Source organism: Nesoenas mayeri, assembly GCF_963082525.1.
Source record: "Nesoenas mayeri genome assembly, chromosome: 15".
Lineage (NCBI taxonomy): Eukaryota > Metazoa > Chordata > Aves > Columbiformes > Columbidae > Nesoenas > Nesoenas mayeri.
In genome coordinates this window covers 1,578,159-1,604,287 of record NC_137559.1, presented here as the reverse complement: position 1 = coordinate 1,604,287, position 26,129 = coordinate 1,578,159, and the positions used below count along the sequence as shown (strand labels likewise).

The window sequence follows — 26,129 nt, the reverse complement described above, 5'->3', positions numbered from 1 at the left end:
CTGGCGAGCTCGCCTGGCAACCTGCCTACACCCTGTGGTACCGCGCTCATTGGAGGAGATCGAGCTCGTGGTTTGGGCTGGCTTTATTTATTTATTATTTTCTTCTTTTTTTAAAAATATATTTGTTTAAATGTGCCAGCAAGGATTTCAGAACAGCCCGTGCTCGGCTCCCACCGCCTTGTTAAGCTTTGGGGAGGAATTGTCAGCACCCCTAAAGGGGACGGCTTTGGTGGCGATGAAAAGGGCGAGTACCGCGACAGTCCCGTGCTCCTGCTATTAACATTCCTCCGTGCGCTTTTGGGGAGGGGTTAAAAGGGCCGTGTGGGAGCCACAGGGATGTGGAGACAAATGATTTCCAAGGGGTTTCCTTCCTCTTTATTTATTTATTTTTATTTTTCAATCCGTCCTCTCGCGATCGGTTAATGCGGTTTAATGAAGGGTGAGAGTGTAAGCACAGTCCTTCAGCAAATACGTGAAAATTCCTGGCAGTGCTGGGGTTGCAAATGAGGCAAAGCTGCATTCCTCGAGCCCGCGGTCCTGGTGGGGGCTCAAATATTTCTGTTGTATTCAGGGCTGTGATACCGGTGGAGAAAAACGAGACATAAAATATGGTACTAATTTGTGCCTTAGAACTTAATCTGCTTCAGTATGTATTTTATAGGAGCAAACAATCTATGAAGTGGAATTCAACAAGCTAGGTTCTGTAAATCGTATTGTCCTGTGTGCCTATAAGTGCTTTCATTTGATTTAGGAAATTGTTCATTTTGCTCTCATTCAGCAGTTCCTAATGATAATGCTTTGTGTGCTCTTCAGAATTCGTTATCAATCTGTGAGACACGTGAAGATCATGTAGTTGTAAATAAACCTGGTTTCAAGTGGATGAAGGTGCCTCCGTTCTAAATTACAGCTGCAAATTTGGGGTTCTACCCAATCCCTTGTGCTTGGAGAAACTATAGCTGCGTACATAAGGGCACCTTAAAGAAATGGTAAACATTTCCTCCATCACCAGAAGTCCTTTCCTGGATCAGAAGATAAAAAGCCTGTTCTTATTTCAATTTGGCTTCCTGCAGAACTTGTTTGAGGCTTTTCTGCCTGGGTTGCATCCGCAGACAACTCTCCCAATGGAGCTGATGTCAGTTACTTGCAGTGGATTTGCTGCGAGGAGCTGGGATGCTGAAACCACCCTCGCTTTTATGAAAACTCTTGATTGTTTCTTTGAGCAACATAGTTTAAAAACCAAACACACACCTCCTCTGTAAGTGCTACAGGCGCAATGTAAGGAGCTGTACTTTACACTGTCACTTTGCAGTCAAAATTTGCTTTCTGCATGGTAAGGACATCTCATATCACAGTATCACAGTATCAGTATGTGGTGCTGTCTCTGGTCATACTTCTTTTCATAAGGTGCAAAATGAGAGATAATAGTTGCTTAAATGCAATATGGCTGTGAAATATTGTATGGACATTCTATAGCTATAGCACAGTTCTTTGGCCAGGCTCAAACAGTAAATGATTTGTCAATCTTCCCTCACATCTAAGGATTCGCCAGCCTGTCTTCTTTGTAGATTCTGAACCGTGTGTATAGATTCCACTTTTTGTTTCTGAGCTGGCAGACAGCCAGTTGTGTATCTGGGTTCATATACATTGCATAAGACAGCACGTTTTGCATGCCGACGTCATGCACAGGGCATTTTTGGGGCAAAAGACCACCCATAAGCAGAAGCCTTTACACGGCGGGTCAGCAGCTCTTGGTCAGTGAACAAAGCCCCTTTTGACATTTCCTTGTTTGAAAAGTTATGAAATCACACGAGTTTGGTGAACAAACAGGGCGATACAATGTTCCTACTATGAAACGAGTTGTATTGTCCCTTTCTCCATCTTCTTTGAAGTTCAAAAATTTGACAGCCTCTTCACATGTTTGTCGCTGTTAGTCGAGTTGTAATTGATTCCTCTGGATTTCTGGCGTCGCTTGCATTGTTGTACAGGACAGGATAAAATTGGCGTTTGGAGGAGCTGGATTCTCTGGTACTAATAAATAGTGAAATTGATGGCGTGGCTCGGTCTGTGGTTACTGCTGTAGGTTTGGCAGCAAAGCCAAAGCCCCGAACAGGCAGAAAGTTCAGACCTACACAGGCAAACCCCAGAGGCACGTTTGTACTAAACCAGTATTCGTTTCATCATGGCAGCTCTTCAGAGTTTCGGACTCTGTCAATCTGATCCTGACGGACAACCGGGGATGCAGAGGTAGGAGCTGTTGAAACGGTGACAGCAAGGAGGGGAAACAGAAGTCTACAAGATTTCTTCAGTTCTTCTGCATACCTATAAATCTGGAAACATGAAAACTTCTGCTCTGCTGGAGCACAGTTAGTGCGCTGTTAATACCGGCTGGGGACAGGTTGCCAAGCTCCTATGGGTCCCAGTCCCCTGGCAGGAGCAGCTCTTGTGCAGTCTCTGAGAAACTACACCTGTTGTTGCTCTTGCTGCAGAAAAACAGGGACAGATAGCTTAAAAAATCCTGTCTTAGTAAATCCCGCTGCCTTTTCCAGCTTCTCTCTGTTCTGAACTGCTTAGCAGGACTGCTTTACACTGTTAAGTGCTTTACTCCAGTTTGAGGTGGCTCCTCTTGTACGATGGGTAAACTCATTTCTATAGAACACTTACAAAATGTTTTACATTTGTGCAACACGTCCACGTTACAAAGGATGACGGAAAGCTTCAACTGGTATCTAAAGCTGCTCCAGCTGCAGCCTCCAGGTGTTTTGAATCAGATGTCTCAGACTATTTGCAGCATATTACTGTGTTTACATACAAATCCGAAATGTGGGGCCTGGCCGCCGCGGCCTTTGCGGACGGACATGGCACTGTATGGATTTGGGGATTCACGTGGAGATGCCTGAGCTCACATCTCCACGCCAGAGATGACATGAATTTTTACGAGCGCAAGTGTTAAAGATTTGGGGGCCGGTCTTTTATTCAAAATATGGCATCCAGTGGCAATATCCCCTTTTAGCACCTTTTCAGGCCTTCTGGAAGATTTCCAAATGGAAGACTCCCACCTCCTTAATCACGGAAAACACCAGCTCTCCTCTGAATGTCATTTATTCAAGGGCACTGACCCAGCCTGACCTTGTTTAGATTGGGATCTAATGAGCCCACGACCCCGGGTGCTGTGGTACCTCTCAGCAGGCTTTGCAAATAAGCAAGTGTTGTGTTTTTCTTTATGCATGTGGTTTAAATTTATCACGTCAATAAACAAGTGTCTCACACGCTCAAATATGGACTTTACAATGTTGTAGTTAAGACTAATTGTAGCACTACAAATTGTGATGTCACTTTATAAATATAGAAAGAGACAACGTGGAATATTTATGACCTCGAAACAATGAAGTCCTGTTGGCTGGGGTTTTTAACTTAAATAATGACACAATACTAAAAGTTTGAATCCAAATGGCTCACAAACTTTGGACACATCTTTCAGAAAATCAGTCACGCTAATGGTTCAAGGAAAGTAAAATTAAAAATAAGGCTGTTGATTTAAAGAGAGATGCATCAGTAGAGTATCGTAAGAGACATCATCCCAGTGAAAAGAAATACAGATAGGCTTTAAATTCCAGTGAAATGTTTGGATTTGTATTCTTTTGAATCACAGGTTTTGGAGAAGGTCAGTTTTGGTTGCATTGTGTGTTTGTTGTTGTTTTAAAATTGCGATAAAACTATCCTCAGCCTCAGTGCGGAACGTACTGCCAAATGCAGTCATTTTATAAAGCACATACAATGTGAGACTTTCAAACTAAAACCCACCGAAGGGCGGATTGCGGTTCCGACCGCTCGATGGATCGAATCGACGCACATGGATACCAGTATAATCACAACTAGAAAAGTCTCTTGAGCGGTGAAGTTTGAGCGGTGAAGTTCGTTTGAGCGCTTTTGCGGCCTGTGCGCTGGGAGGCCCAACCAGCACCCCGATGGATCCCGGTTTTGCCCCTTGGAGGGTGCTGAGGGCTGACAGATGGTTCCTCCAGCCTGAAATCCCAATGGATCCCATATTTTTCCCCATGGAGGATGCTGAGGGCCGACGGAAGGTGCTTCCAGCCCGAATCCCGACTCTTTCACACCTGGGAAGCACCAGCCCCGTGGGGAGGACGACGCTCGGCTTCCATACGGCCCGCGGTGCAGCCACCGCGATGCTGGAAACAAACGTCCTTAGGGCTCCATGTTTATTTTGGGACCTACAGGGACGTAGAAATCTCCCTTGTTTTTAACAGAGGGATAAAAAGCTTTTTGATAATACGAGGAATGCGGGGGGAAGGGAAGGTAGAGAGATACGCGTTTACTGTAAACGCGAAGAGGCCTCTTTATCGGCCCGACTCTAATGATGTGCCGCAGTCACTTTATTTGAAAGCTTCGTGGCTCGCAGAAAAGTAAACAAATTCACTACATTATTTTTAAAAGAAGATTAACTGTAGTTTGTCGTCTGTGGGACAGCTGCTGTGGTAATCTTTTACAAACACTTTATAAATGACCACCCTCAGTGTTTCCCTGGGCTTTGTGCGGCTGGGTTGTTAGTTTAGTAAGTACCAGGGTGGCTTTTCAGATGAAAACGTTGTTTCCTGTGTAACAATTACGTACCTACCTTCACCCTAAATATTATTTTATTCCCAGCATGAGTTACAAAAAGTCCTCTATACAGATGCAGCCTACGCTGCGTTTTTGCACATGAATGCTGACTTTTCCATAAAACCAGCTACAAAGTACTTCAAACAAAAGAAGCAAACCCTCTTTGCTGGCCTGCTCCCATTTGTTCTAATTTCTGCTTTCTTGCCCTTTTTTGGTCTTTGGAAACAGAAAGTTGAAAAGGTGAGTCAAAGCCAATTTAGAAGATACGTGAATTGACACTGAGCACAAGTTCCGTCCTCAGCAGGTGCCTCTGGCCAGTCACACTGTGCTCAAGTATTGACTTGTATTACCAGCCTTTGCGTGGATGTAGCCAGAATAACTTCACTTAGAATCACATCTGGATTTCTATTGGAAAGCACTTGACAGACACAAATTGATGTAACAGTAAGGACTTGTGAGTTTATGAAATGGTTTTGACCAGTCTTTCCATAAAGCAGTTGATCTTCTTGGGCGTTTGTGTTTCACTCATGGGTTCGTCAAAATGGTCCCGATGGAAGGTGCTGGGTATGGTTAGATACAAAACGGGAGCCTGACAACCTATTCCCGTAATTTAGAAGCGTGTCAATGTTTGCAGTTTTGAGTTGGCTACAAATAGTAGTAGGGAAGTCGTACAGCACAGCAAACAGGAGCTAAAAACCCTCAGCTAATACTTGTAGTATTTTTGCTGCTGGATTTCTGTTCTTAACTTGGAAGAGAAGGTGATATTTAGGTGGTCCTTGTGAATACATTTATCCTGCGTCTTATTGCAGTGCCAGACCCATGGGGGTGGCAAAGAAGCAGCAGTTTCTTAAATCCCCATGAAGGCATCAGAGCTTTATTTGGGACTGTGTGAGATCTGGAACTATCTTATAAGCTAAGAATTAGCACCACCCCTTCAGTCTTGGGCTTGGAAATATCTGAAAGTGAGACCAAAACAGTATGAGAGTCTTGTTTGCAGAATTTCCTACTTCTTTCGTTGCTCGGTTGTTACTGGGAGGTTGCACAGTTGATACTTAACAACTCAGTGAGGCTGTTGACTGCAAAGATCCCAGTGAACCTCTCTCAGACATTGAGGAGTCCCTGGAGTCAATCTCATCTTGCTCTGGAACAGCGTTTTATTTCCACGCTGTGTAATCTCACACTGGATTTTCCCTGATAAACTCATCGTATCTATTTAATACTCTTCATCTGTATATGAAATACTTATTTTCATTTGGGGTATATTTATGCGTATGTTTATAGCAATATGTTTTAGATGTGAATAATTAACCGTTCCGTCAGCAAACCTATAGAAATGTCAACCTTTGTGGGATATATGTGTGTATGGTTCTTGAAGCCCATGTGTGTGTTTACTCACGATTGCTGAAGGGTCTCCAAGAGGTCTTGGATGAAGATGGTGGTTGTCACATCATCTCGTTTGGCATAATGGAGATGAAGCCCTCAGATTTGAGTGCAGGACAACAAACAGCACAACAGATTTTAGATCTGATGTTGAATACGTAGCTAGGAGGGGCTGAGAACAGTATAATCATCTAGAGAGGGCAGTCGTACAGATTTCTGCAAGTGCAGTATGTACAGCTCTGTGCCTATGGAAGTGCAGTGAACAGCTTGAAGCTTCTGTTCTTAAATATTACCTGCACCCTTCAATTGCTTTTATGCATATTTTGTTCACTTTCCTATAGCAATGTAAACACTTTCTTTAAATGTTGATTATTTCAGGCAACAAAAGAAGAGGAAGAAGAACTTAGCGCAGAGGAAAGGAGGAAACTGGAAAGGAAATTAAAAAAAGAACGCAAGAAGAAGGAAAAACAGCTGATGAGAGAAGCTGGAATGGCTGTGAAAAAGGTGGTGCCCAAAAAGCAGTCAGCACCTGAGCTGGCTCTGGCCTATTTAACCAGGTAAGAACAGTAAAGCCACTGCAGGTGCTCCCACAGAAGCTGTAACCGTGCCAGCAATCTAGAGCGAGCTGAACCAAGTAATAACACATGAAAGGAAGTTGCTGCAGTTAAGTGCTAAGTTAATGTTTCATCTCAGTTGACACCCTGGCATACACTTGATCACCCTATTGTATTTATACCACAGGAACAACTGAGAGATGTTAAGTATGGTGCAAGCATTTTATAGAAAAACAGCTCCTGTCCTCAAGATTTTATGGTTGATATCTAAATATCACCGGGTTGCTACACTTAGATGAAAGGCACATTACAGGAGAGATCGCATTGAGGAAATTACTTTTGTTTCTTGAATGTGCTGTTCTAAGCAAAGGAGTTCGAGTTGTTCTCTTTATATAAGCAAATTGCATGAAGTGCTGAAGCATTATGGAGTCTGAATTTAACCGCCTGCATGATGTTTGGATATTTCTAAATTAAGATGGGATTGTGCCACTATTTTAATAGCGTACAATGCCTTCTTTTTGCATACCAAAGTATACAGCCAGTGTAGTGGCTGGTTTCAGATCGCAAGCAATTACTTCATCTAGTTAGCACACTGATTTAGAATACTTAGACTTTGCTTTACGTTGGAATTTTATGGTTGAACTAAAGAACTATAGCAAAGCATTCATAGTACCCTATGGACAGCAAGAGGCCGTGTCTAAACAGGACGATAGTGTTTATTTATTTCCAAACTGTAAAATATGCCCTGTGTGTCGGAGCTCCAGAACACTGGTGTCTTACAAACAGTGGGTTCCACATGGGGCGATTCCGGGGTCGCATCTCTGGCCGTGCTCAAAACCGACGCATCCAGACTGTCTGAATTGTTACTCACTGCTCTCAGTGGGGAGGGAGGAAATTAATTGCATTCCAGGCAGAGGGACACGTGCGTTTTTGTTACATAACCCTCGGCGTGCAGCGATAGCAAAATGACAAGAATATTTTTGATCTGGAAAACAGCTGGAGTAGCTCCGCAGCGTTTGGGCTGCGAGTGGATTGACAGCTGGCTCTGAACCGGCTGCTCAGACTGTGCTCTGGGGTGGGTGCGAGTAAGTGGTGGATCTCCAGATAATGGATTTCACGTTTGGAAAGCAAAGGAACAAGCTGTGGGCGTTTGCTTGATATCCCACTGTTATCTCTATGGGGTTTTGCCTTGTTAGGAGAGAGAATATGAAACTACATTTAAACTAATATTTGAACCGATTTGACTTAAATTTCACTTAAACTGTACCGAATTACCTTGAAGTAGTAAACCTGCTATTTCATTTCATCTTGTAATTCAGTGGGTGCAAGGGCTAGATGTACAGCAGCAGGTTGTGAGGGATTATTTCAGCAACAGACAGTTTTAATTTTGTAGATTTAAGAGGGATAGTCCTAAGATGCTGAACTGCCGAGCAAACATAATCATAGCCATCACTGTAGCCCCAAACATGCTGGGTCCATCTTGCACCATTGTAAATTACAGAAAAACAGCTTAATCCTTTTCCACATCAGAAGATTTTCAACCCAGCAAGACTGGAAAAAGAATGAACTGGATTTAAAGTGATCAGAGAAGTAATATATGAACTGGGGAAGGAAAACTGAAATCTGAGCTCTGGAAGTCCATTGCAAAATGCCCAGCAACGTCAAGAAGTCAAGGAGTTCAGTCTACATGTTTTTGTGGGGCTACAGGCGTGATTAATGTGTGGGAGGATAAGTTAATCGTATAGATGCAAGAGATGACTATAGTTGGAAGTAAACAAAAGGGTGCTGTGGGTTAGTGTTTTGCCTCACCTACAATAAAAAGCCTGACATGACATAGGTTGCGAAGTGAAGTGGCATCGGAATTCCCTGATGACGTGTGGATCTCCCGTAGGACAGGTGGAACTTGAAGTACCGTATGATAACTACAACTGTGATTTTTATTTATTAAGAGACTATTGGCAGTACGAGAGCACAGCCGCATGAGGCTTCAGCCTGTGATGGGAAAATAGTGGGTTTGTTTTAGTGAAATTTTGCTTGGTAACTTTAAAAGAAAAAGGTTAGAAAGCATGTAGTGACCATTCAGGTTTAAGGCCAAGATTAGAATGTCTCATTACTTTGATTCTTGGAAAATATAAAGTAAAACTTCATCCTTTTCTGAGCATTAAGCAACTTCAACTGAAAAGATGTTGCAATTAATGGGAATGGTAATTAGACTTAATTATAACCTGAGTGACCTCCTGTGGTGTTAAAACGTTGGCAGAACTTGTTTGTCTTGTCAAGTCGCTCTCCTAGAGACGTTTCTGGTCTTGCGTTTGACTTAGAGAGTTCCCGGGTCTATGGATCTGCACATGTGGTTTTCTCCATCACCCACCAAAGGAACAGACAGAGATCTGAAAAGGTGTCGCTAAAAGTATGTGGAACTACAAGGCTGATGTCATCTGAAGTGGAAGTAATAGTTAATACTGTTCCCTGAATATTGCTGTGAATTGCCTAAGCCTTGCAATATTACTTATCGTGTGTTAAAATTTAAGAAATAAGCTGCCGGAGTACATTTATTTTCTTTCTGCAATGATTTATGTTATACTAGTAATAGATGTCAGCAGAATGTTTCCCAAGGCATTGGCTTTTCAGTTATCTTTATAGACCTTAGTTTCCTCGTCCCTAATTGAAAGGTAGGTGAGATTCAGAAAATGTCAGAGATTTCTTTAAAGAAAAGAAGATGCTTATGAGAATAATACAAAGCAAGGGCACGTTCCAGGGACACAAGAGCGAAAGGCAATTGGTGTTTCCCGTGGAGCGGGGAGCCGGGCTGACTCTGCAGAACGCGGGGCGGCTGTGCTGAGCGCGGTGCTGGGAGCAGCGCAGCCCGGGGCGCTGCTTCATCTGCTGCGTTGGCAGAATGGAAACGGATCCCAGGCCTCGGCCAAACTTCATCCCAAACAGGGGAGGTTTTAAAGCTGAAATGTTGTTCTTCCTTTCAGAGGATACAGGAAGCTGGGGGGGTGTTATCATAACTGTTTTTATACTTTGATATATATGGAATACATTACATAAGGTATATTATATAATTATGTAATATAGATAAAAATAACGTGTATAAAGTATATCGAGCTTTTACTCCTACAGGAGCGGAAGGCACGTGGAGAAGGGCATTGCTGGGTAGCTTAGTGTTCATTCGTGTTGGCATCCAGGGAGACTCTGATCCCCGAAGGGACCAGCGGAAGCTTGTTCTGGGCCGTAAGGAAGCAGCAGCATTGCAGATTTGTGGCCAAAGAGCTGCGGTGAGGCAGCCCCTCAGGAAATCCCAGAGCTCTTCACCCTACCGCGTGTGGGACCAGGCGACTGTGTTGAGAGAGCTGCTGCGCAAATACAGCCACGCTCCTTAATGATGAAAAAGAGTTTCTCAATTTAAAGTACATTGAGTGGGCTTGTGCCAGATTTCGTTTGCTTCGTAACGTTTTGAAGCAGTTTTTCCTCTCACAGTTTAAGTATTATTTTAGCCGCGGTCAGTGATGACTTTTGATGTTGGATTCTGAACTTATTTAAAGCATTCTCATTGCTGCTGCTCTTAATCTTTATTCATTTCAAACTTGGCACTGGTGTTGGTGTTTTGCCATCGATGGGTTAAGCTTTTAGGTATTAGGAGCAACTGATGCTCTAGAAATCTAAACATACACAGATTATTTTTCTCCATCTAAAGACTGACTCCTTGGGTTCAGCCCAGCGTTGGTGTCATTTCTCCTTCCTCCACCCTCTGGGCTGGAGAGCGAGTTCCCTTCCCGACTGGCAGGTGCAGCATATGGAAAAGCTCATCAGTTATCTCCAATTTCATAAACCATTGCAGAACTGCTCAAGTGATGAATCTCAATTAGCCAGAAACAAAAATAGTATGTGAACTTAAGAGGAGTTATTGTAATTAGATTTAATTAGGCTGAATTCCCCTCAACAACGACGACTTAAAGGTGTCTGGAAAGAGCAGCTTTTCCTCAAAGATGAAGGGAGCAGTGATGGACGCTGCTTTTGCCTTAATAATTGTAGGGCTATTTTTGTAAAGGTTCTTGGGCAAGCGTTAGCTATGGATGTAATTAACACGGGCTTTTAGTCATTTTGTCACATTCATTAGTTCCATAAGAAGCCTCACAGATCAGCTACAGGAGGGATGTGCATTTGGCATTGTTGTGCTGCTGTGTTTGATGTGAACTCGGGCAGGCACTCGCTACTATCTGATTTCAAAGACTTGCACTTTTCCTGATGCTCTAGAGATCAGTGAATTTGTTTTAGCACTTCTCCAACTTTCTCTTTTGCTTGACTTTTATTTCCTACCAGAGCCTGACCCACCTCAAAGTGGGATTTCTTTCCTTGACCTAAATCAGCATGTCTGTAAAACGGAGTGTTTTCCAACTGCTGCTAATACTTGCGCAGATCTTACTCATTTTAAAGGGAGCCTTTGTCTCTGTTTGTGGCAGAGAAAAGTAATCTCCTCTTATTCAGAGCGAGTTACCTTATCATTGCCCTACACTCCCTGTGTGACCTCAGTCCCCGTGGCACCCGCGGGAGCCACGTCAGTGTGTTTGCAGTTCCCCGGCCGCCCTGGCGTTACTCACAACTGCCGCAGAGCTCTCTGGTGCAATGCCCACACCTTTCCTATTTTTAGGGTGCCGGTATGCCGGCAGCTTGTTCTTGTGAGGGTGGGTGGAGAGGACACATTCAGACACATTCACTCTGCAGATTTGGTGCTGCTTAGGGGGCTATTCAAGGATATCCTGTAGAAGGCAGAGCTTGCTCTTAGGGTATATGAAGCAGAAAAATTGTTCTGCTATGTTGCGCCTCTTATTGAGCACGGTTTGCTAAATCGCTGGATTGCCCCACGCTTTGTAAATAAGTCGTCCCGTCCTGTTTGCATCCTTCCCGTGGCTGTATCGGTTCCTCCCTCTCGCTGCACCGCTGGTGGAGCGGAGCATCCGTACCCGCCGGCTGGTGCTGGTCCTTCCCGACGCCAGTGAGCTCTGTTGCTCTTCTTTGAACTTCTGTGTCTGTGATCGATCTGGAAACGTGAGACCTGGAACCAAATGTTCCTTTTTGCTGGAGCCGCCTTCCAGCTCCACGCAGGAGGGACCAAGAGCCTGCGATTCCGTCCTGCTCCCTGTCGCTCTGGCTTTCGTGTACGGGCAGCAACCCTGGATACATCTCTCAGCCATAGCACATTGAGATTTCACATATCATGTGCTGCATACTAAAAAAATCTGCTATTTTTTCCTCCTCTCAATCTCTTATTCAGTTTTGTGTTAATGACGGTGTTGGCACGAACATGCCAACCATAGCCATAATAAATTTTCCACTGACTGTAATAGGGACAGCGCTTCTCATCCTACTTCAGCCTGGCTGCAGCAAGCCAGATACCCTGACAATTCAGAGCTGGATTTATTATATACATTTCCAGATGTTGGTGTTCTCATTATCATCTGATTATTCAAGCTATGCATTTAGGATTCTGCGAATGTCACGTTGCACTCTCGGTAACAGCACCACGCAGCTTTTGGCTGTTCAATCAAGCCGTCTGACGGCAGCACGACCTGATGATTTTCAGTGCCTGTGATACACTCGCTGACTTCTGGATCCACTTTTCTGTATCTCGGTGGCAAACGATATGCAGAGCTGTGTTGGAGCCCTGCCAGTGTTTTTCTAACCCCCACATGACATGCACAGGATGTCATATTGTGCAAGAACTGCTTTGAAACCCTTATTAACTTCTTGGTGAGTTAGCTGCTTTTTATGGTTCTAATACAACAATTTTGCTGCTCTGCAAGAACCACAGAAACATCTTTTAATTTAGCGAGTTTATGGGGGTTACTGTGTTCCTTACATGTGTTTTGTCTCTTTTTCACCTATAAGTATTACCGCTATCCCGACTGGGTGATCCAGGCGTCGCCTGAAGAAGGCTCACCAAAAACACCCAGAAAAGCAACACTTTTGGTCTGCAGCTCTTCCATGCGAGTCCAGCTTTGCAATGCAGATGATTAAAGAGATGCTGAGCAGAGGAAGGTGCCTGCGTGGCAGAGCGCCGTGCAGAAATACCCACTCGGGTCTGGAGTGAATAACCCACATCATTGGGTGATGAGCCCAAATTAACGAGTCCTCACCCTCTGCAGATGAGCTCAGGTGCTGCACAGAGCAGATTTATAAACCAGAGCAGGCGCCGAGGCTGCTTTGGCTGTCACTGGGGATAAAATTGTCGGTTAAAGCTAGTGCTGGCAAATAATAGCATTATTTGCTACATACTTCTAAAAACAGCCACCAAAAGTAAGTAATCCCCTCTGGTTTCTTGAGGCACGACAGGTGGTCGCTTTGGAGATTCTGAAGTGTCAGGTTCTCCAACTTCTCAGCTTAGTTATACGTGAAAGTTCTTGCATGGTGCTGCTATTTCTGTGGGTGTTTTCAGCTCATTCAGAAGCAGAAACATCAATGATTGCGTGATTTTCCAGCCAAATTAGTAAACGCTTATGAGGCAACTCATTCAGCTGAGCTTTGGAGAGGCAGCTGGACTAACAAACTAACTGAACCACAGCTCTTCTGGTTTAGCTATTAATATGATTCTGGCTAAACTCCTTTCTATAGCGAATGGTTTTGCAATAGCTTCCTGCCCCTTTGCTCAGCGCTGCTGTATGGCTTAAGAGGAGAAAACAAGGCAAGCTCATGGCCATGCTGAGTTTTTCTCAGTCAGTAGCTGTCCTGTCCTCCTCGATCTGCTCATGATCCTATTTGGTTTATAGCAAAGAGATTTCTTCTTTTAATTTCCATAAATGGTCACTAAATTTAACAAAAAGGGAGAAATGGATTAGGAAACTCTAATCCTGCTTTATGGTTCCAAATCAAATAATTCGTCTTTCTAAGTCTTTGCATTAATTTTATGGGAGGTCACAAGTCCACATCTCCAAGGGTATTTGGGTAGAAGCTGCAGTGATTTACTTTGAAAGCTTCTGTCTCTTTGTGCTTCTACCATTTTTTTCAGCGTGAAACAAAGCTGTCAAAATATTTACTTGGGCATTTGTTTCAAACATTCTTATAGGGAAATACTGTATTTAATAGCATTATTAACATGGATTCACAAATCCTTTCATCTGACATCTATCAGTTACAGGATCAGCTGAAAAACATGTTATCAACTAACCAGACCTATCTTTAAAGGGATTTTGAGTTTTGTTTAGAAGAAAACTTCTCTATCTTCTCCCTGTCATAGTAATGGTAATTTGCTTTTCCATGATACCTTTCCTGATAGCATATCCAACTGTATTTTGACAAAATAAATGACCAATATTTTGACGCTAATTTACTCACTCTTGTTATGGCAGCTCTTGAGAAATTGCTGTATTACCCCATTTTTCAGCTGGATAAGTTAAACAGTGATGAAGTTTGTGACTCGCCCGAGTCCTTGGACTATCCAAAGGTCTCTTTTCAGGCAAGTGACAGGAGGGAGCCAGACCCGACTTTCTTCTCATCTGAACATGGGCTGTTTTCTTTGGCCGTAGATCAACGGCTGCTCCAAATGGTCCTGGAGGATTTTTCTCAGGAGTTTGCATGGATTTTTTTCCATACTGGTAACTCCAGATATTCCAAAGGCCACGAGCACCTATACTGACCTCTGGGTGGGCACGTAGTGTATGGATTAATATTCCCAGTCCTTCTGGCGGCTTTGGGAGACGTTTCTGTGTTCCGCGGTTGGAGTTGTGCTGCTTTGCAGCGCTGGTGCGAATGACCGGAGCAGCTTTATTCCACTTCATTGCTGCTGATAGAACCGGGAACGAGAGCTCCCAAGCGGGCCAGCCCAGGGCTGCGGGCAGCACTTCTGTTCTCCTATGTTCTCCTGAGTATGATCTTTCAACAGCTGAGATTGGGGGCTCTTGAGATGACTCGTTCTCATGTGCCTAAGGAGGCTTCCTATGCGTTGTTAGTTAATTGATTTTTCCAAAGTTTAGTTTGCTTTTATTTATTTATAAATATATTTAGTAGGATTTTTAAGATTCCTCATAAATTTTCACAGATACCTCATTGCAGCTATAAATTGTATTAACAGTAATTAACCGTCATGCTATAAAGCGCTTCTTCAGATGGGGAAAACTAGATTCCGTGTGCCAAGTCCGCAAATACTGGGGTAAAAATACTTAAGGTTTCTTTGCCTGATTATCTTTCCTGTAAAATAACGTCTTTATTTCCAAACCTAGTTAAGAAAATTTAATGCATCCTTTCTTAATGACTCTCATTTCCAGTAAAATAAAATTTAGTATAAATGAACTTTCTTAACTGTTTATTAAATGTAACTATTAAGTATTTCCCATGCAGATCCAGCTTTCATCTGTCCATAGTATTATACAGAAGAAGTTGCATCTAATTAAATAATTAAGCAGTTTTAATACATTATTTCATCTGAAATGAGTTTTAGAAACGTCATGAGGTATATGATGGAGATGGAGGAGGAGAGGTCTGTGGTGGCAGGACTGCAGCAGGCGGTGAGCAGAGCCCTTCGTTGCTCACTCGAGTCGAGTGTTCGACGCTTTGCACAATCACGTTGACCTTCTCCATTTGTCTCGGGCAAGACTCGTCGGGTTAAATAGAACCAAAGTAATTAAAGCGACCCATTTCGCATGGAAGTGTTACAACAAACTACCTCTTCAGATTTTTAAACCCAAAGCAGATTGCAGGGGTTATTTTCTTTCTTTGAATGAAATAGCGTTTGCGTTGAGGTTTGTTCCGGAATATGAAGCTCTATGGAGTTTCCCCTCGCCGAGCACCCAGCGTCGCATCCTCAGCCCATCTTCTGGGTTGCAGAAAAGGCCTTTTCCGCTCACCTATCGCCTTCCATTCAGATTGTGTTCTTGGCATGGCAGAAATGCGAAAGGAAGGCTTTATGTTTTCCCCATGTCATAAAATGTAGATCTAGGAGAATTAATACTGCTGCTCACTTCCTCCAACAGGTTTAAACCATTCATCCAGTGCTCAAGTACTCAAAATAGCAGAGAGTAGTTTCATAGCTCTAGGGGATCATTTAGTCTAGTCAGCCAGAGCCAAGATTAAAATGTAAAGTGCAGTTGGCAGTGATTATTAATCAATTAGCTCCGGGGGGCTGTCGAGGCTTCCCAACCAGAGTTAGAATAACAAGCAGTATTTTTAAAATAATAAAACTGGATCCTTAATAAAACTCATCTCCTGCTTCACACATTTATTAATATGATGATGTCCAAAAAGGTATTAGTAATTACTTTTATATGAATAAAATTGAATTGGAATGAGAGCCATCTGCAGGAAGCAGTAATTGGCAGATCAGGTTCTTGAAGCAGAGGTTTTCGCAGTGGAAGACACATCACAGGATGTTAGAAGAGGAGGATCTGATGCTGTCCTGAATGCCGTAGCATGCCGGCAGATTGTGTTATGCAGTGAGAGATGTCTGAAGGTATGGGCTGAATGCAGGGGACGCGCGTGGGCTGTCAGCCGCTCTGCACCGTGGGGTCCATCTGGGTCTTTCCATTGGCTTCTCCTTCCTCACACACTTGCACGGAGAATTTTTTGCATGGAGTTGGTTTCTCTTCCAGCGTTTTCTTTCAGCACCACTCTATGGAAAACCAGGACACTTCCACACATTGCTGCTGTTTTCTTATTAAAACTTTGGACTTTTAAATCATGACTAGATTTGAGATAGGCCTTAAAGTTATACACTTTATCACACTGGTCAATATTTGACTTCTCGTAGCAGCTTTTTGTAGCTTGTCTAATTCTTTCATTAACACTGTAATATTCTAAGTATAGCCCGTATAGGTATGACCCAGCACTGCTGAAACTATAGAATATTTTTGGTATTGACACCGAGAACAAGATTAGGGTATATTAGTGCTCCACCAGCCATACACCCGTGAGCTGGTGTTACTGGGGCAGTTTTGTGGCACTGAACAATACAACTGAATCTTTTCGATCTGTCTTGAAGGGACTCGGTTGCTCATTGTGGTGAGTGGTAAAACCCGGTGATTATTCGCTCTCACTGAGAACCACCCCAGAACTTCATGATCTGGTCAATGGACTGGAGTTGGACCAAGGGTTGGACTTGATGATCTCTGAGGTCTTTTCCAACCCAGTCGATTCTGTGATTCTGTGTGATTCTGTGATTCTTCCAGCAACATGATTATAGTCACTAACAGTGATTTCAGTCTACATGCTCTTCACATCCCTCCTTTGAAGTGCAACGATTAGTTTAAGACTAAGAAATCAACTTTTTCATTTGGTCTTAGTTGTTTCATCTCTTCTGTTTTTCTCTTCTTCGAGAAGCAAAGATAGAGAATCATCAAAAATTTAAAAGGCTCATTTAAAATAACAAAGCAATGAAAATAAGCTACTGGTTGCAACTAATGCTGAACCCGTGCCTTGGCAGGAGTGGTCGGTGCCGCAGATGGACGTTCTGTGGTGTAGGGGTAAGACAGAAGAGAAGTGACTGTGTGTGTTTTTTCTGGGTCTGGTAGCATATCCCTCCTCTGATCATCAGAAAGCGTTTATATAAATGGATTGTTGCCAACCTTTGGAAACAATCCTGCTGGCAGCTGGTTTCTTCCATGATTTTCCTACAGACTATGGGGCCCTCTCTGTCTCCTCATACCCCCCAGGATGTTCTTCATGGGAGGGAAGCACAAGAGTTGTTTCCATTTTCCATTATTTCTGCTCTGGGCATCAGTGGGACCAGAATTAAGCGCAAGAAGAGATGGACATCTGGAGAGGAGCTGGGACAGCACAGCGGCGGGGCAGCGCTCCGTTGTATATTCCTCGCAGGAACAGAACAGATTGGCTGCGAAGGCCTCAAATTCTGGTTTTTATTCTTCCTCGGAGATAATTCAAGCCCTGCTTTGCCTTCTTTTTATGAATGAATGTAAAATAAAAAGCGCATTTAGCTTAGTAATATTAGCCGTCGTCTTTCAAGCCTACTGCTGACCTTTTTTGTTATTACTGAAAACAACAGAACGGGGTCAACATATTATTACAGCTATATATGTTTTCAGATGAAAATGCAATTTTGCTGCAGGCAGGCTAGTGCAGATACCTGCAGTCACTGTTAGTGACTATAATCCCATGTTGCTGGAAGAACATGAGGTTCTGGGGTGGTTCTCAGCGACAGCGAATAATCACCGGGTTTTATCACTCACCACAATGAGCAACCAAGTCCCTTCAAGACAGATCGAAAAGACTCAGTTCTATTGTTCAGTGCCACAAAACTGCCCCAGTAACACCTGCTCATGGGTGTATGGCTGGTGGAGCACTAATGCTAAATAACTAAGTAACTGTAGTACAAAAATAATTTAAAACATAAAAATGGGCAAGGTTTTTATTCCCAGTTTAATGCTGGTGGCGTTCACAGGTGGGTCGGTGTCTATGGAGAGTTGACAAGTTGAATCTCAGTAAGATACCCTGTGTGTATTGTACCGTATAGAAGAGATATGAGCTCTGCCGATGACCCGCCGCGTGATTTTGAGGCATTGTTACCATTTTCTGGGTCAACTTTCCACTTCTCATCTCTCATCTGTTTATACTTGAAGCTCTTGAAGGGAACGTCTCCTGTGGTGTTTGCGCGGGGCCTGGAGTGGGGAGGAAGAAGGTTCCTGGTTGGCTGGGGCTTCAGGATGCGAACAGAATATAAAACAGTACAAATAATGGCAAGTGATGAAAGTGCGGCTCATAAAAGATACGCTGCGATAAACACCTTATGTAGATTTAATCCAAGTTTTGCTCTAAGGCACAAAGGCCCTTTTCCTTTTGCTTTATAAATACTTTCTAAGAAAATTCCGTGACCTGTGTTGTTTGCTGTACAGATAAAATCAGATACAACCTGTCCTTATATTGGACATCAGGACAAAACCAAACACTAAACCCCAGTCTACTCCTACGTGTGTGATTCCTAAGTCTAAAAAAGAAAAGCTCCCCCCCCCGGCCTTTTCACAAGTCCTGAGTCATTATGCTGTGTCTAAACCAGATGGAAGAATATATTAAAAGTTGTTTTTAAACCACAGATTGAGAAATGGTGCCAGGACTTTCTACCAAAAATGTGGCAGCGATTCTAAAAGCTGTTGACAATTTTAGGAACTTTTCTGCTGGCAAAAGAGCTCCCTTAGGGTTTCTTCTCTTCCAGGAAAATAAGGAAAACCTTTATCTGAGTCATCATTTAATGAGCTTCCAAACCGGATTTGAGAATATCTGTGTAAATATAATAACTTTCTCCAGAAATTGGAGTTGGGAGATAAACATAATCATCCATAATGTGAGGAAAGAACGATTAAAATAAAGGCTATAACTCTCTTTCACATCATCTGTATCTTGAGTCCTGCCCTCCATTAGTGTCTATATTAACTACAGCCGTTCCAGTCAAGTCTTTGGAAATCTGGGTAGAATTTCAGTTTGGGGTATTTCTTCCAAATGAGGAAAACCAGCGTCCCACGCACCTGAGATGGGATTTTCTGTTATTTGCCGTGGAACAGCAGGGCCCACGCGAAGTGGCCTCGTGGGCCTGCAGGGGTTGGCAAGGACAGACCCTCAAACACTGCACCTAAAGAAGTCCATTTGTTTTAAACGCCCCTGAGACAAACAGAAGAAACTCTGAATACCCCCGATAAATATAAAAACTTTAACGTTTCCCGTTAAATAATTGTATGTGTTATGACTGGACAAAATAATTATTATTCCTACTTCACTACGTGCACTGTAGGGCATATATAAAACTTCCATCCACCTCCATATATTTTTTATATGCCCGTATAAAACCTCCATCCACAGAATGGCTTTTCTCCCATAAGAATGAGCTTGTGCCAAATTTGTGCTCCCTCCGCGCTGCTTCCAGGGAGCCCTTTGGGTTCCATCCTGACCCACTGGCCAAATGTAGCGTTATGGTCACCGCTGACCTGGGAATGGTGCTCGGAGTTCCCAAATTCGGATCTTTTAAGGGCAGTGAGCTTGCCTTAAACATGAATGTATGTAAAACTGCTGCTATTTTATGTATTGCATTGTGAAATATTACAGCAAATCACTTGAGTGTTTCCGCATGGCTTTAAATACCTTTAAGGGCATTTTTTAGGCTGTGGTTGTTCTTTATTGAGGAAGCACCTGTTATCCATATTTTATAGGGCAGTGAGTGCAGAAATTATACCAGTGCAGGAACAAAGCGCTTCACTTGGATCCTAAAGCCTTAATCGTGTGCTGTAAGTTCTGCTCAGCACTCCTGGAGCTCGTGGAAGAACACAGATGATCCTTAAAGAGGGTTTTCAGGGTGCTGAATAACCGAGGGTTATCAAAACAGAAAAGCAGCCAGATAAATGGGATGAGAAGAATGTGACACTGCCTGTCACAGAACCACAGAATGTTATGGATTGGAAGGGACCTTGAAAGATCACCAGTGCCCCACTTTTAGTGCTTCAAATAGATCCTTTCAATGTAACCTTGAATGTGGTGTAATCAACCAGATCTAGCTTCTGTTCCTCCTTGGAGATTCGGTGAACAGGGAAACCACAGGAGAGCAAGAGGAGGCTCCACGCTGACCTGGAGGAACCTTTCGGATGAACCCCCTGATGCCAAACCTGGGCTGTACGCTGGAGAAACGGAAATTTGGTGGCGCTCAGCTTTACATTGGGTAGATATCCTGTCTTCAGGGTGGGCTGGACGGTCAGTGGCCCAGACCTGGCTGCGGATGCCCTTGTGTTTCAGGTCCAGCGGTGCTCTTCTCTCCAGGGTTACCAGCAGTCACGTCTTCATTGCGTTCTGGTTTCCTAAGACTTGTCTGCTACCCAATAACCTTTTCAATTGACCGAGCAGAATGGTTGGCTCTCAGCACAGTGCTTTTCTACACCTGGGAGATTGTTGGATAGTTGTGCCAGCTCTGTGGTGTTTGCTCCCGGCCAGCAGTGCAAGCAGAGGCCTTGTGGTGTATTCCTGAATCTAATTTGTAACAAGAATCTTTTGGTGTGTTTCTGGAACCAATTTGACTACTTTCCCTTCCCTTTTTCCTTCTGCCGGGACTTCCCAGAGTGTGCTCTGCCCTGCTGGCTCCCACTTGTCTTCTGTTTGCTGACTTATGCTGCCCATACGCAGAAAATGTCCCATTTGCTGTCGCAGTGTTGAGAAGGGACCTGGTTAAGCATTGCAAAGGCAAATCACATCTGTGGTGAGCAGCCGGGAAGGTCCAGCTCAGCCGTGTTTTGGGAATAGGTTTGTGTGAGATTAACGTAGAGACTAAAAGTCCTTTACACGATAGACCAGTGAGAATCTTGGGCAGCTTTTCTACGTGAGACTCTCATGGTAAAAACCAAAATCCCAAATGTAAAATTGCCGAAGCTGCGTGATTCATTTGGTTCATTTCCTCTGCGTCTTCAATTTCAAAGCCATTCAAGGAAGATCATTTGCACAAACATAAAAGCTCTTTAACTAAAGTCAACCAATGTGTTTTTTCAATGAGCTGAAGCTCGTATGAAAGATTCAAACATTAACTGTGTAAAGAAGGCAATTAGTATTTGTACAATATATTGAAAATTAGCCCTAGGCATACTGGAAAAATACAGGTTTTATACATGTAAGTTTTTCATCCAATTCCATAGTTTATATTAGATCTGGACACAAATGCTCCTAAAGGCTACAAATTAATTCAGACTATGAAAGAGGTTGTGATTGTCTAGAAAAAGGTTTTCTTAAGCAATAGTGTAGTTGGTCTTGCTCTGTATATTCAGTCACTCAAAGAAAATGTCTTTTTTACTGCTCCGATATGTCAAGGGATCTTATCCGCATATAAACAGCAAAATGCGACCTCTCTTGTGTCACAAAGCTTTACCTGTGATTGTTTCAAAGTTGAGCGTTTCTGAAGATGTACTGTGTCATTCCGATGAGATGAGATGAGATGTCCCTCTCACTTTGTCACAGCGATACTTCCCGTAGGTTTTAAAGCTGTTGCAGGAATAGGAAAAAAGCCATCGTAAGAATCAGTGGAAGAGATTTATTTTAATAAGTGCTGGGTGCGGCCAGTTACGGGGGCAACAGCCACATTTCCCGTCTGAAACGTTTGTGCATCCATTATCACGAGTGTTGCGCCCAGAGTTTGATGGGAATTAAGGTCAAGAGAAGGACCTTTTTCCTGCAAGGGGAGAAACAGGAATTGATGCAGCAGCGGATAGAGCAGCAATTAAAAACTTGGGAGCACTTTCTAAAGATAGGACTACACCCACAGTCTGTTAAAGAAAATATGAGGGTTTTTACCATATTCATTAAGCATTTGATTCTAACAGCACAGAGTGCAAACCAAGAGAAGCAGTTTGTGAGGCTCCGGTGCGATAATGGGCACAAACGTACTTTCTGCAGTCGGTTATGCTGAAGCGTTTGTTGTTGATATGGATTATTGTGGTGTATACAGAGTGAAACCTTTCAGGAAGACAAACTGAAACTTCTGTTTGTTCCTATGAGAGGATTCACTGGAGTGGAAGCCATTGTGGGCTCGTAGGTGCAGGAGCACGATGGCTCGCCATAATGTGTACAAGAGAGCATATGGTTTTGGTAACAAGCTAATAAGAGCAATTAACCTTGTGGTGCACTCATTTGCTGGCCTCGGTTGTTTATAAACCAGGTAATAAAGATATTTTCACATCCTATAGCTTTATAGGAGATTAGTGAGATCAGGCAGTATTTTTCAAGTTAATGCTTAACGGTGCTCAGGTGACAGTGTGAGCGAGAAAAACATAAAATTAACGGAGAATCAAACTTTCCGAGTGCTGTGCGTTGTGAATAACCAATAAATGTAATAGCAAATATAGAAATACACAGTATGGTTTAAAGAAAGAAAACTATGTTAAAGGATTTCATTAGAAGAGGGAGTGTCGTCACAGGATGCGATCACAGGTCAGTCATTCAGTTTGTTCTTGTCACCTTGCAAAGTTGATAAAAACTGTTTCCAGGCTTACTTAACGGAGAAAATAATTTTAACTCACCTTCTCTGTGCTGTGCAAATACACAGCGTTTCCTATAACATCTTCCATATCATTGCTCAGAAGGATGAACTTAGAGATGAACAACCTCTCCTAGAGCGCTGACCGAGGCTGAGGAGTGGGGCTTCATTGGTAACTGCAAGAAATCGGTGCTTTCTGATGAAAACTCATAACATTCTTGGCCATAATGCCTTCCTATAAGCTGCACTTTTTGCACGTAGCCGACCCTTATGTTCTTTTTTGCCACTCGTACAAAATCCCGGCTAATATCTGTTTCACAGTGTCACGAAACTCCGCACCATGCGTGCACGTCGCTCGGAGTCCTTGTGGGGAATATTTTATGCGTAATGGATGTTTTGATCACACAGTATTTAATTTAAGCTTTTTTTGTTTGCTCCAGCTGGTCTGAGAAGCCCAAAGAATGGAAGTTCCAGAAGACAAGACAAACCTGGCTTCTCCTGCACATGTATGAGAAAGAAAAGGTTTGTATTAACGCTGCTTTTGCTCAGAACAACTACAATATGAAGTTTTATACATTAATTGTAGCTATTCTTTATTAACCAAAACTTGCTAGTCCAAGCCATGCACTTTTCTAATAATTTTTAATAATGTATAAATGAATTACTTTGGTTTTAACCCAAATACTGAATCATTTTAATTGCTTGCGATTAATCTTTTCTTTTGTTGGTGATTATACTCCTGTGTATGCTAGATTTTTGTACTTGATATACGTGGCGCATAAATAGAGCAGATTCATGTTTTATATAAATCTGGAGCTTACTGAGAATTCGAGTCATATCCTTAATTTGAATTTCTGAATGTGAACCCAAGGCTGTAAACCACGATTCCCATATAGCCTCAGATATCCCTGGCTCCATGAAGGACGTACATCCATATTGCCAAGATGTTAAAATAGCTTTCTCATTAAAATATAAGTGAAACCTGATGTTGATTGTAAAAAACATAAAGTATAACCAGAAGCTAGGCTTGCGGATTACTGCAATCCATTCATTTCTTAACTTAAAAACCAATATCGATTGAATTTCCAGTGAGCATCTGATCGTCATGGTCTTGAATGGAGGTTCAGGTCATTCGTTTTGTTGTGCAGTAGAACAAACATGTAGCCATGTGCACAGTGCTGCACTTATCAATCCATTTAGTTGACGTTCAGGTGAGTTTTGCCGGTTTTGTGTGTGCACTTGGACATTTGGTGCGTCCCGACCCTCCTGCCCACATCACTCAGCTCTTACGCCAATCGCTGACATAGGGTGTTACCTTCACAATTAAAAATACCTTTAGAGAACCAGATCATTAAAAGCAGAGTTTCACGAAGGTACAAACGTTCACACTGTGTAATGTCTTTAAAAGAATCCCTTGCAGAATACACAATTGGTTGTCGGTATCCAGCTTGTTTGCGCTGTCTGCTATTTTCAAGTTTCTCCTTTAAAAGTCTTTTATCACCATTTCGAAATCAACGTAAGCTCTTTAAAGCCACCTAGACATTGTTTCACAGCCAGAATGATGGCTTAGTTTTTTACCTGTTTACTTTGGAGTTTGTGTTGAAATACACTGGGAAATAATTAACCTTGAGTAGCGTTTGCTTTACGTAGCGAAACACAGCGTAACTCCTTATTTCTCAACGCCGAAATGAAACTTCCTTTCTGTTTCTTTTAAATCTGATGAAAGTGGTATGATCTATTTAAATTCACATATTTTGTACTTTAATAATCAGAGATGCTTTGGATATAATGATTAACATCTGCATCCAGATTCAGTAAAGTTAGCAGAACTGCTCAAGTGCTTATAATTAAGTATCTTTCTTCATCAGGACTTTAGGGAGGGCAGACCAGCTTCTTTGAATATGGTTTTTTACCCAAATTCAACTTCCTGGCCATTACAGAATACAATCTGGTGGGCATCCAACATGATGAAAATACAAAAGGAGACGTGGGTGATTTTCCTTCCTAAGCCACATCTTTGATCTGGTGGCACCTACCGCAAAGCCACACACGGGGACGGAGTTTCCTGCACCGATTGGCCTCTTTCTGCAAGAAAAAAGTCGAGGTTTTAAAATCCACTGCAACACAAGGAGGGTTTTTTTAAGTCCCTTTAAAATCCATCTGTTGGTTGGCTGGCAGCTTCCAAGCCCATATACCTATAGCTTATATACTTCTTTAGCATCCAGTATAAAATAAAGACTAAATCACTAGTAGATCTTCGTCATCTGGCACAACATTTTTAGTAAGTAACTATGAGCTGTGTTCAGCTTCTGGGCTGCAGGGCCCTGGAGGGGTTCTGGAAGCTTCTTCGGAAGGTGATTGAGAAAAATGAGCTCGAGGGCAGCAAACTGATGTTCTCTGTGCAGGTATCTGCGTTTGCTTTGCCAAATTCGTGGGCAACTGCATGTCTAAGAAGTCTGAAAACCCTTGAGTTTCCATAGTAGAATCTGGAAGTGATAACTGTTCTTTTCCTGCTGCTGTTCTGTAGTGTGTCCCCATGCTGGTGATTGTTGCACTTTGGGGGTATCTCAGCTCCAGCGCACATCGGCTGGTTGGGACAGTGCAGGGTGAGCGTGTGCCAGGGGGGAAAAGAAACAAGAAAAGGTCAAAACGGTTTAACAAAAGCATAGTAATAAAATCCCATAAGCATCGCTTCCACTTTCCAGACCCGTGGTGGGAGATCTTGATACCTCGATATTTCAAGTCAGCCCAAAAATTGATCTTAGAAGGAGGATTGTGTTCCGTAATATGTAAGTTCTGAGGCTGAATGCAGACGTTAGGACTGATTTATTACTTTGTAATATCCCTGGTTGATGAAGGCAGTGTTGGAATATTCTTTCTTCCTCTTCTTCTGGTGTGATAGAAGTTCTAGTGATCAAAGTTACGCTGCCAAATGTCGATGGGAAAATAAGTTGTAAATTAAGTATCTGTTGAAGCTCTTCCTTCTCCGAAATGCTGATACTTTGCAGAACTGAAACGGCCCTTGAATAATTAGTCTCGAATCCTTTAAATACTTACGTATGTGTTTAACTTCGCTCATGTCGAGTAGGCCTTTTAAAGTTCCGTGTGTAAAGCGAAACATGGAGAAAAATATTTGCAGGATTAGGTCATTTTAACATCTCCTGATTTACAGCAAAAATATTCGCTATTGGCCGAAACCTGTTCCGCAGATACACACCGTGAAGTTAAGATATGCTTCAACGTCCATCTGTTCACCTGATACTGCTGAAAATACCTTGGCTTGAAATACTGAATAAACCATTCAAAAGGCTTTGCTTGGTTATTGCCAAGATGATTTACGTAACGATGATTTAAATGGTATGTAGTGCCAGATAAGCTAAAATTTACTCTATGACTAGTTAATTAGAAAGGGAGTGACTCTGGGGTAATGCAACTTAAATGACTAAGCTGCTTTTAACGTTCAACATGTTAGTAGAGCCTATTGGTTTTAGCCAGCATGATCTCAAAATTATTTCCATATGTCTGAATTCATTGTATTTTTCAGATTAGATTCTATTCCTGTGTATAAGCGTTCTGTTGAAGTGCTCGGTAGTGGGTGGTATCTCATCATAGCAAACAACGGATTTTGGGTAGGG

At 42.7% G+C, this 26,129-nt stretch overlaps 1 protein-coding gene across 1 annotated transcript in view; it reads left to right on the top strand.

Annotated features, from left to right (window-relative positions):
- The window catches only part of CHLSN (cholesin), a 103,264-nt gene that overhangs the window by 76,364 nt on the left and 771 nt on the right, over positions 1-26,129 (top strand). The window contains exons 3-4 of the mRNA XM_080353649.1: positions 6,376-6,554; positions 22,935-23,016. Of these exons, the coding sequence (XP_080209775.1) occupies positions 6,376-6,554; positions 22,935-23,016 (261 nt within the window). The remainder of the gene's footprint in view (positions 1-6,375; positions 6,555-22,934; positions 23,017-26,129) is intronic.